Here is a 12365-nt window from a genome sequence, read left to right as displayed (position 1 = left end):
ATGACATTGTAGATGTGAATGTACATAGGATTCATTGCAATGTGCTTATGCTTGCCATGCGAAGCTCAAGCACCATCATGGACTTGACAATGTCAAGTCCATGACCGTGCTTGAGCTTGGCACTACCATTGTCCATGACATTGCTTGAGCTTGGCAGCAGCTGGCAATGCCAAGTTCAAGCACCATGATTGCTTCAGTGTGTTTGTTCTTGGCATTGGCACAATGTCAAAGTCCATGCTATTGCCTGCTTGTGCTTGTGCATGCCATTGCCTGCTTGTGCTTGTGCATGACATTGCCTGCTTGTGCTTGTGCATGTCATTGCCTGCTTGTGCTTGTCCATGCCATTGCCTACTTGTGCTTGTGCATGCCATTGCCTACTTGTGCTTATCCATGCCATTGCCTTATTGAGCTTGACATAGCTTCCTTATGCGTGTGCGAACTGGCCCTTCCTGGAATACTTCTCGGACGGGCCCATACTGGACGCTGTTGACTATGCCGTCCGTGTGCAGCTGCGTGATCCAAACATAGCATTCATGGAAGCCCACCAGCAGATCACAGCGCCGAGGCGCCACGCCAGCCGTCCTACTGACCTGGGGCACGCTGCCAATCTGCGTCTGCCGGCGTTCTTCGTCCAGGTGGACAGCCAGGACCTCCGTGCCCTCGCCGTCCCGTCGTACATGGAGCAGCCCCTCATCAGGAAGTACAAGCTCAAAAACAATGCCCCCCTGTGAAGGTCTGCTTGTACTTGAGCGACCATTGCACGTGGAAGGTGCAGCTGCAGTGGACAGGGCAACGCGTCGGGTTCAGCAAGTCCTGGAGCGAGTTCTGCGCCAGGATTTTGCTGCACGTCGACAACACGCTCGTCTTCACCCCTCAGGACGACGACTTCAAGGTCGTCGTTTTCAGGAAGGAGACGTCCTGCTCCAGCGTCTTCGGCTGCAAGAGGCACCGCGAGGCCCTTTTGCAGATCCTTGCCATTAAGGTGCTGCTGCTCCATCGCTGCCTATGTTTAAGTCTGATCATGTTACTTGTGTTGGACTCTAGGAGGCTGATAAACACTTCTTTTGTGCATATCTCACTATTGTGCTAGCCTCTAGGAGGCGTTTGAACACTGTTTTTGGACCTGGGGAGTCTGCCCCCAGGTTTAGGCAAGCGTCTTACCACTCTGACGCTAGATTAGGACCTGTGAAGTACTCTGTTCGCTGTGTATAAGTGTTTGTTGTGCTTATGATCGTGTTTGAGCTGTTTGTGTGCCGTTATGTGATGGTAAGGTCACCATATTTGAATGTTGTGAGGAGAAGTTCTTGTCAGGGTGCCCAAAATGGCAACCAAACATATGTGATGTGGCTGAACAGAGATGGAACGCTGTCTACAGGCATCTAAATAATTTACAACTCTGTTCAGGCCGGTGCAGCACAGCCTACCAAACGATGACCAAAAGTGGCCGGCGGCCCGTTCGCAACGCGCAGGAGTGCCCATCTCGCTGCGCCAGTGGTGCACGATTTCATCCCAGGCAACCAAACGCGTCCTTAGTGTTGTCTTCTTTGATCCACAACAAGAGAAGAGGCGGACACAGACATAGACACGGATCTCGCGGTAACATGAGTTCGTGTCTTTTTTGTGCATCTAATCAGGATGATTTTTATGCGTCAGTGGAAATCAGTGGACCAGGCCGGGGGTGGTCTGAGAGAGATGTAGCAACAAAGGCAAAGAAGCTAACATGCAGAGGGAGATGCTTGCTAGGCTGCAGGCCGAGTTCAATCCTAGGCTGCCGGCTGAGTTCGATGCTAATGCGAACAAATTAGAATCATGACCTGTCATGATTGAGTAGCTTGCCGAGCTCAATGTATTTTTACAACTTCTTTCAACGGGTTCTGGGCATCTAAGAGCATGTCTAACAGATCCCTTAAACATATCAAAAAAAAAACAGACCCCTTAAAAGAGGTAAACCCGTATAATAACCGCCGATATACGAGTTTCGGCTCTACCCGGCCGTCTAGCACGCCCCGTAAACACGGCCCCCGCATCGTTTTTTCCTGTTTTCGATTACGGGGCGGGTCGTCGCCCCCTACTTGTGCGGGGTGGAAGCGGGGATAGAGGGCCAAACTGGTATCGCCCACTCCACTGCGCGCGAAGGGTTTCGCTGAAGCCAACCGCCACCGCCGCCGCCCGATCTCCTCCGCCGCGCCCTTCTCGGACGGATCCCGCTGCCATGGATCGTCCGCAAGAGCCGCCTACCGCCGGCGATGCATCTCCTCCAGCCGCGGTGGTCGATGTCCCCGTCGGAGGTGCGCCGAACGCCGGCGTCGTGTCGGCCATGATCTCCGCCACCATCCCGTCGAAGAGGAAGAGGTTTCGCCCCGTGAAAACCGGATACAGGGGTGGGGATACGGGTTCTGCTTGCTAGCTCGTCCGAGTTTTCGCCCCGTGAAAACCGGATACAGGGCCTCTACTTGCGTTTTACGGGGCGAAAAAATACGGGGCCTGTTAGACATGCTCTAATAGCAACAGCTCAAGATTCTTGCTCGGCACAATATCTACGCTCGTCGATTGGGCTAAGAGAACTAACTGCACTTGTGCTTTCCTCTGAAACAGTAGAGATAATGATCCGGATGCCTCTCATGCCCAAACATACTGCATTAACAGAAAAATAATTATATCCAGAGGCTTGCATGCCACACTGTTACGGAAGGCCATGCAGATAGAAGTTGGAGTATTGCGAAAGTGGCCTCCTCTCAAATTTTCAGTTGCCGCATTCGACTAGCTAAAACAATCTGTATGTGTATATATATCACGTATAGGTTCCCTCGTAGATACATTTATAGCTAGCTGCTACGTACGAGCACCTTTTGCTTCGGGATAAAGAAATAATACTTTATAATTAATTGTCGAGCAAAATGTTCGATGAGCAACACAACCAACAAAACAAATGCTTTTTATTGGCCCATCAATGCTCACATCTTTATATATAGCTAGACTCAAATGCTAATAAACACTACGGGAAAAACTTTCTTTGCCGTGCAACTATTTGCACGGCAAAGGGCCTTATATGCACGGCAAAGGCTTTGCCGTGCGTTGCCGCACGGCAAAGACCGCACGGTAAAGCAATCGACGGCAAAGACTTCTTTGCCGTGTGCCTCGCCAATATTGCACGGCAAAGGTCTTTGCCGTGCGACGCCGCACGGCAAAGGTTGCTTCTTTGCCGTGTGCTAAATATGGTTTATCTAAAAAAAAGCTCCAAACTGATCGGTTTGGGATTCGAACCTAGGACGCAGAGTAGAGAAAACGTTCAACCTTGCCACCGAGCTAAGCGTTTGTTTGTTGAAAACTATACCACGCCACACCTTTTGAGCTGAGAAGAAATCCAGTTTTTACATCTTTGCCGTGCGCTTACACTAGGCAAAGACTTGCTTTGCCGTGTGTTTGTTAAAAACACTAGGCAAAGACTTGCTTTGCCGTGCGTTTGTTAAAAACACTAGGCAAAGACGTGCACGGCGTTGCCTTTTGTGCTTTGCCGTGTGCCAGCGTCTTTGCCGTGTAGCCTATCTTTGCCGTGCGCTATGTTGGTCCTTTGCCGTGCAACTTTCTTTGCCGTGCGCTCTCTTCCGTCGTTGCCGTGAATCAAATCTTTGCCGTGCACTCGTGTTTGTGTTTGCCGTGGCCAAAATCTTTGCCGTGCGTTTTTCTACGTGCGCACGGCAAAGAAATCTTTGCCGTGCGGAAACACACGGCAAAGATGCAATGCACGGCAACTGCAGTTTTTCCCGTAGTGAAAGCTCTCAACCAAATAACATTTCGAGCAAATTATGACATTATCAGCCTTGTGCCAGTCCTCTTCGTATCGGCTTGGTTGCTCGAACACTTTTAAGCAACTTTTGGCACATGGCCCTGGCCAGGCTGTTTCATCACATGGAGTCGCATATGCACAGGTCTAGCCACGTTATGTAACTTGTTTGGTTAACCTAGTACTACGTAATTTTCATGCCACAAGAGTAGAAACATTAGCACGGTGTTTGGTTGCATCGTTACGATCTCCGATCTCCTGATGTAAAGTTTGGTTCTTTGGTTGATAGTTGTTCTCGTCTCTTCTTCACACGGTGATCTCTTAACTCTGATGATCTTAACGCTTGTTTAATTTACACCACTACCATGTTTGCAAATAACTCGTAACCACTTTATCTTTGACAATCAAAATTCATAACTTACAACATGGGAGTTGTGTAGAAGAGCAAGATAAAGCCACCGATCGAAATAAATTTGAACTGATTGACTATGTGTGGGATAAATTTTCCTACTGATCTCACTCACTTTATCAAACTAGGAAAGTAGAGAGTAAAAAAGATGTTTATGTGTCATTGATGAACTTCCGGCATCAACTTCGCCATCACTTGATGAAGACACATGTTGTAGTCGTGCTCGGGAAGAACCGGGATGTAGGCTCTAAATACCAATTGTAAGAGTCAGGTATGATCTGGCGAGGAAACAAACATCGAGATCTGGATCAAAGAGTACATATGGTTTAGATGATCCACCCATCCTCCCTCATGTACGATCTGTTTGTTACAAGGATACGATAATTGCGCTACAAAATACAAGCCGAATCTTCCTTCCTTCCTAGACGCCTTCGTCCTTCTTGGATCATGAGCCTTTTGTAGCCTTTGTCGTGGGCAGCTAGTAATATTTACGAAGCTAGGCTGGCAGCCCAGCTTCTCTGTAGCACCGGCCCATGTCGTTTGTATCGATGATGCCCGATCGATCGGTTGTTCCTTCGGTGCCGATGATGTCTTCGGTGTCTTGGCTGTTGACAACTACCACACTTGCAAATAACTCGTAACCACTTCATCTTTGACACTCGAAATTTAAGACTTAAAACATGGGAGTTGTGTAGCAGAGCAAGATAAGGCTATTTGTCGCAATAATTTTGAAACGATCGACTGTGGGTGCGATAAATTTGCTGAAATTGGTCTAAAAATATATAAACATGAACTCAAAATCCCAAAAGAAAAACTAGTTGAAATAGTGGACTATCCTATTACATCAATGATGAATCTCTTAAATATAACCCGTCATTGATCTTCAAAATCCATAAAACATTTAAAAGCGATGAAATGGGTTTAAGTTGAATAATCTGATTTTCCTTATTTGCACATGGTAGTCATGTTCACGTATATTGTGGCTTAAAGTGGTGGCTCTAGTGGCCGGCGACACCAACAACCCCACAGCATGTCATGTAGCGGGCAAAGTTGGCTCCACCAACTCCAAGCCAGGCGAGAACTCGAACGTCGAAGCTAGCTACAGCTTTGCAGTCCGTCTGGCTAAACAGCCTCCATACTCACACGTTAGGCTGGACAACTTCCCAAGGTAAAGATAATCATCATGATGACTCCCACACCCATGACTGGAAGACGCAAAATTTTGATCTTGCATGCACGCCATATTGCTACATTTTCGTGAGCTAGGAGTTTTTATACCGCAAGAGTGACCTCCTCGCCCTGTTGAATTTCGCTCGCTGTGCGTATATATGCACATGGATCATCGATTAAGAACCTACATTGATTATTTATAGCCATGAAGTCCCTTTGCTTTCGTTTAAAGAGAGGGGATATTAAAAACCGGCGTGGAACAAGACACACATAATGAAAATAATTGGTGCGAGGAAAGCAAAACATACATCTGAAAATAATGGAAAATGATCCTATTCCCCCGGGGGACGCGCGCATCGTAACCTCCTGGTGGAGCGTCGTCCGATGGGACTTCCATCGTCGGCTGTTATTGCGCCACGTCACCCACTCGCGGACAGTGCGTTACTCCTATCCCGCATTTGCTGCATCCCACCCACCACCTGGTCGAGACGGCGGTTCCTGTCTGGGGCTCGTGGGTTTCGTGGTGGAGAGGTTGGCGACGGCGGGGCGAATCCGCGCGCCGCCGACGGTTCCTGCCACCGGAGAAGACGACGCGCTCCTCCGCTTCCTCCGGTGAGTTGCCTACCTCTTCCTCGTCTAGGAATTCCTCCTCTGCTGCTCTTCCCCCAACCCTAGGGTTTTTTCCGCCGCCTAGAACTCCGCGGTGGCGTTGCAAATTCGGGCACCGCCGATGATTTGCTTTTGATGCCATGACACATATATTGGATATAGCAACAACAGAATTATACATTAAAATATACAGTACAAAACCGTGCGAGAAAGTCCCGACAACTAAAACCACAGAGGACATGATCCCGGATACATCCACCGAAACAACCAAGTGAACTCTCACTTATTATGGTGGAGATTTTATTCTGCCGTTTATCTTAGTATTGGGCGAAGGTGGCCAACTGGTGTCTCAAACTTCACAAGTAGTGGAAAGGCCAGGGGCTAGCTCAGTGCTGGCCAGGCAGCTTCTCCTTGATCTTGTCCATGATGCCTTTCTTCTCGCCGGTGCCGTGCGTCCCTGTGCCGGTCATCCCAGTGTGCCCCTGCTGACCACAGGTGCCGCCGGTAGCCATGGTGTCATGCGCTGCGGCGCCGGTCATTCCTGTGTGTCCCTGCTGTCCGTAGGTGCCGCCGGTGGCCCCGGTGCCGGTCATGCCAGTGTGACCCTGCTGTCCGTAGGTGCCCATGGCTTGCTGCTCACCACCGTGGCCGCCGGGGAGCTTCTCCTTGATCTTCTCTTTCATGCCCTTCTTCCTCCTTCCGCCCATGCCATCATCCTCATCAGACTACAAATAATAATCATTTTGTGTTATTTCCTACACAAGAATACCGATACATGCGTGTACGACTGATGACAACAAGAAGTATATATACGCACCGAGCTGGAGCTGGAGCTGCCGGAGCGGTGCAGGATCCCGCCGGCCTTGTGCTCCTCCCTCATGGGCTGGAAATGCCCTCCGGCAGCCGCGCCCGTGCCGACTCCGCCGTGCCCTCCCATGCCGCCGGTCAAGCCACCGTGCCCGGCTCCGGTGATCGGGTTGCCGTACTCGTCGACGCGGTTCGTGGCCTGGCCGTGCTGCTGCTGTCCCTGGTACTCCATCTTGCACAAATGGTACGCTGAATGAACTTGTTACAGGTGATGTTTACTTGGATTGGTTGGTCAGTACGCTGCGACTAGTGGCTGTGTGTAAGCTGGAGAAGACCTGAAGCAGTATTTGTAAGCTGTTTGAGGCGATGGGATAGGGATTGTCGCGGATGAGGGGCCACGGTAGGGCGCTACGTGTGCTTGCATGGTTGGGTTGGTAGGCGGAAGCCAGTGACTAGCCAAAAACGACAAGGGGACGTGTGCAGGCAGTCAGGCACTGGGCGCGGCGGAGTCGCCACGTCACAGTAATCTCGAAACATATCCTTCTAGTTGATGCATACTCCACCAATCGTGAAGCTGAATCTGCTGAAAGAAAAAGGAAAATATTGGATAACGCTTCAGAATATTCAGACATTTCTTCCAAAAATTAGTGAGTTGCCTCAAACGTTTACGTTAAAATGCAACTAGCTGAGCGAGCACGCATAAATAAACGTTATGTTGGAGAAGCGTGGTGTGTTCTTTTAAATCAAAAAAATATCTTAAGTCTTCAATTCTCTGCGTATAAATAATGAATAGCTTAAGGTTATCTTTTATATAGTAAGAGATATGATAAATCTTTGAAAGAAAAAACAATCTTATTCACATTAAACCTACAAAAGAAGTCTTGTTTTTGGTTCAAAATAATTTTGCGTAGTATTTACTAAAACAAGCGTAACTTCTTCTCACTTCTCATACAGAATCTTACATCTCAATGTATTCACCAAAAATAAAGATAGGTTAGTTGCCATACCTTGCCATAAGAGGAGCTTCGCCTTCTTGCCATAAGATTATCTACCCTCATCTTAAAAATATTTGATCGCTAAGTTAGCCTCATATAGCGTATTTAAGATTTGACAATATTGTAGCCAAAAGTACATATTATAATATATAATTCAGGCTTTGGTAGAAAGTTTTACCTTAAATGCATAATTTTTGGGAAAGTTGATTAGCCAGTGTACAATTTACAAAACAAAAAATCTTTCATAAACCTCAACAGTAGTACAAAAAAATGTAATAAAAATTATAAACAGGTCCTTGGACCACCTAGCGATGATTAGACGCACTCGAGCGAACCGATGGCGCGTCCTGATGTCTACGCACGCTTCTATTCCTGTAGATAGTGTTGGCCTCCAAGAGCAGAGGTTTGTAAAACAGCAGCAAGTTTCTCTTAAGTGGATCACCCAAGGTTTATCGAACTCAGGGAGGTAGAGGTCAAAGATATCCCTCTCAAGCAACCCTGCAATTAAGATACAAGAAGTCTCTTGTGTCCCCAACACACCTAATACACTTGTCAGATGTATAGGTGCACTAGTTCGGCGAAGAGATAGTGAAATACAAGTAATATGGATGATTGTAAGTAGTAACTGTAATCTAAAATAAATATGGCAGCAAGCGAACATGTAACAGAACTTGTTGGAAACGGTGTTTCAATGCTTAGAAACAAGGCCTAGGGATCATACTTTCACTAGTGGACACTCTCAACAATGATCACATAAATAAATAACTTCTCTTCACTTGTGCTACTTCAAACACTCTCTTGTTGGATAACAAACACCATTCATTGTGTAGGGCTATAAAAGCACACCTCAAGCCGGAGTAAACAAGCTCCATAACATCCGGAGTTCATATTAAAGTAACCTCTAGAGTGCATAATAGACCGTTGCAATTTAGACCGAGTACTAACATAGCATACATACTGTCAACAATAGCTATGAAAGGGGGAATAGATCACATCAATACTATCATAGTAATAGTTAACTTCATAATCTACAAGAGATTACAATCATAACCTACGTCAAGTACTACATGATGCACACATTGTCAACTTTACATCATGGAGGAGGAATAGACTACTTTAATAACATCACTAGAGTAGCACATAGATTAATAGTGATACAAAGCTCATGATCACATAAAGATCACACCATGGGAGAGAGAGATGAACCACATAGCTACCGGTAGATCCCTCAGCCTGGGGGGAGAACTACTCCCTCCTCATCATGGGAGACATCAATGGCGATGAAGATGGCGGTGGTGTCGATGGAGATGACTCCGGGGGCAATTCCCCGGCGGCGTGCCGGAACAGAGACTTATGTCCCTCGAAACGGAGTTTCGCGATGGCGGCGGCGCCCCTGGAGTCTTTCTGGAGTTTCGTCGATTGGTATAGGGTTTTCGCGTCGCGAGGGATTATATAGGCGAAAGGGCGGAGTCGGAAGAGTCCCAAGGGGCCCACACCATAGGGTGGGGCGGCCTCCCTCCTGGCCGCGCCGGCTGGTGGTGTGGAGGCCCTGGGCCTCCTCTGGCCTGGCCCTTCTGGCTCCGTGAGTCTTCTGGCGAAATAGAATTTCTGTGATTTTTCTGGATTTTTTCGAGCACTTTGGTTTTTGGGCCTTTTCTGTAATAAACAGACATAATAAACGAACCGGCACTTGTGGCATCTTGTTAATAGGTTAGTCCAATAAATGCCATAATATGATATAAAGTGCATATAAAACATGTAGCAATTGGTATAATATAAGCATGGAACATCGAAATTATAGATACGTTGGAGACGTATCAAGCATCCCCAAGCTTAGTTCCTACTCGCCCTCGAGTAGGTAAACGATAACAAGGATAATTTCTGAAGTGACATGCTACCAACATAATCTTGATCAATACTATTGTAAAGCATGTGAGATGAATGAAGTGATTCAAAGCAATGGTAAAGATAATGACTAAACAACTGAATCATATAGCAAAGACTTTTCATGAATAGTACTTTCAAGACAAGTATCAACAAGTCTTGCATAAGAGTTAACTCATAAAGCAATAGATTCTTAATAGAAGGTTTTGAAATAACACAAAGGAAGATTTAAGTTTCAGCAATTGCTTTCAACTTTCAACATGTATATCTCATGGATAATTGTCAACACAAAGTAATATGATGAGTGCAAATAAGCAAATATGTAACAATCAATGCACACAGTTGACACAAGTGTTTGCTTCTAAGATGGAAAGAAGTAGGTAAACTGACTCAACATAAAGTAAAAGAAAGGCCCTTCGCAGAGGGAAGCAGGGATTACTTATGTGCTAGAGCTTTTTATTTTGAAAACATGGAAACAATTTTGTCAACGGTAGTAATAATTCATATGTGTTATGCATAAAACATCCTATAAGTTGCAAGCCTCATGCATCGAATACCAGTAGTGCTCGCACCTTGTCCTAATTAGCTCGGATTTCCATGGATTATCATTGCATTACATATGTTTCAACCAAGTGTCACAAGGGGTACCTCTATGTCACCTGTACAAAGGTCCAAGGAGATAGATCGCATTTGATTTCTCGTTTTTGATAGATCTCAACTTGAGGACATCCATACCGGGACAACATAGAAAACAGATAATGGACTCCTCTTTAATGCATAAGCATTCAACAACAGATAATATTCTCATAAGAGATTGAGGATTAATGTCCAAGCTGAAACTTCCACCATGATACATGGCTTTGGTTAGCGGCCCAATGTTCTTCTCTAACAATATGCATACTCAAACCATTTAATCACGACAAATCACCCTTACTTCAGACAAGACGAACATGCATAGCAACTCACATGATATTCAACAAAAGTGTAACAGTTGATGGCGTCCCTAGAAACATGGTTACCGCTCAACAAGCAACTTATAAGAAATAAGATACATAAGCGACATATTCTTTACCACAATAGTTTTTAAGCTACTTTCCCATGAGCTATATATTGCAAAGACAAGGAATGAAATTTTTAAAGGTAGCACGCAAGCAATTTACTTGGAATGGCGAGAGAAATACCACATAGTAGGTAGTTATGGTGGACACAAATGGCATAGGTTTTGGCTCAAGGTTTTGGATGCACGAGAAGCATTCCCTCTCAGTACAAGGATTTGGCTAGCAAGGTTGTTTGAAGCAAACACAAGTATGAACCGGTACAGAAAAACTTACATAAGAACATATTGCAAGCATTATAAGACTCTACACTGTCTACCTTGTTGTTCAAACACTTTTTCCAGAAAATATCTAGACTTTTAGAGAGACCAATCATGCAAACCAAATTTCAACAAGCTCTATGGTAATTCTCCACTAATAGGTTCAAACTACATGATGCAAGAGCTTAAACATGATCTATTTGAGAGCTCAAAACAATTGCCAAGTATCAAATTATTCAAGATAATATACCAATTACCACATGAAGCATTTTCTGTTTCCAACCAAATAGCAATGAATGCAGCAGCTTTTAACTTTTGCCATGAACATTAAAAGTAAAACGAAGAACACAAGTGTTCAAATGAAAAAGCGGAGCGTGTCTCTCTCCCACACAAGCATGATAGGATCCAATTTATTCAAACAAAAAAAAACATACAGACGCTCCAAGTAAAGCACATAAGATGTGACGGAATAAAAATATAGTTTCACTAGAGGTGACCTGATAAGTTGTTGATGAAGAAGGGGATGCCTTGGGCATCCCCAAGCTTAGATGCTTAAGTCTTCTTGAAATATGCAGGGATGAATATTAATGATTGCAATGAACATGTTCAAACTTCAAAATGCTATTTCCTATAAGCATGTTAATTTTGTGGAGTTCATAGACCTTAGAAAAGAATAAAATCAAGAAGAATATTGTGTCCATCACAGAATGAAAACTAGAAAGTGGTCTAGGCCCTAGATGATCTTGGTGAAAAAGTTTGTGCCCTCTATCCTTTTATTTGTGAACTTTGGCCATAGAGCGGGTCATTTTAATTTTCAATGCTCCTCCAATGATAATTTGAATCATGAGTGCCTAATTTGTATTGTGATACATGATCACTGAGCAATTAGCATGATGAACTTACTTTTATTTTTGGAGTGTGAAGAGTTATTGAGAAAACTTCTTTGGTGGATATGATGCCTTTGATATTAATAGTGTCCCCGCATGGGTGTCTTCTTATCGTACCGATAATTGCCACAAATACTTACATACAAAATATTTTAGAATATGGCACTTTGCCAAAAATATGACAGGACCGGTGTTTCAAACTACACGAAAAGGAGGAATCCTCCCAAGTTTCTTCTATTGTTTCGAAATAAATCAGTTATGGAGAAGCTCTCCTTCAAGCCTCTTCCTCCTAAAGAAGGGAACGATGAGAAGGAAAAAGAAGAAGAAGAAGGGAATGAAGAAGAGGAAGAAGAGGGGGAATAAGAAGAAAGAGGTAACCAGATATCCTCGTGCATGAGATAACGATAGGTAACCATAAGTATGTTGTCTTCTAATGATTATTATGATAACGAATGAGTACAATGATCTTCCTATGCTCCTTACCCATATTAGTGATCGTGATTTG

At 45.0% G+C, this 12365-nt stretch overlaps 2 protein-coding genes across 2 annotated transcripts in view; one reads left to right on the top strand and one right to left on the bottom strand.

Annotated features, from left to right (window-relative positions):
- Window positions 1-6358: 6358 nt before the first annotated feature.
- Window positions 6359-7011, bottom strand: LOC124646418 (dehydrin DHN3-like). The gene is made up of 2 exons (XM_047186533.1): window positions 6790-7011; window positions 6359-6697 (listed from the first exon to the last, which is right to left on the bottom strand). Exons 1-2 carry the CDS (start codon window positions 7009-7011, stop codon window positions 6359-6361), a joined length of 561 nt encoding a protein of 186 aa, XP_047042489.1.
- Window positions 7012-7032: 21 nt separating this feature from the next.
- LOC124647221 (peroxisomal adenine nucleotide carrier 2-like) overlaps window positions 7033-12365 on the top strand; it is a 23950-nt gene continuing 18617 nt past the window's right edge. Inside the window, exon 1 of the mRNA XM_047187190.1 lies at window positions 7033-7047. Coding sequence (XP_047043146.1) covers window positions 7033-7047 — 15 coding nt within the window. The remainder of the gene's footprint in view (window positions 7048-12365) is intronic.

The sequence above is a fragment of the Lolium rigidum genome, chromosome 4 (assembly GCF_022539505.1).
Source record: "Lolium rigidum isolate FL_2022 chromosome 4, APGP_CSIRO_Lrig_0.1, whole genome shotgun sequence".
NCBI classification, from domain to species: Eukaryota; Viridiplantae; Streptophyta; class Magnoliopsida; order Poales; family Poaceae; genus Lolium; species Lolium rigidum.
Note: the sequence above shows the minus strand (reverse complement) of the source record. Positions and strands in the feature narration are given on the sequence as shown.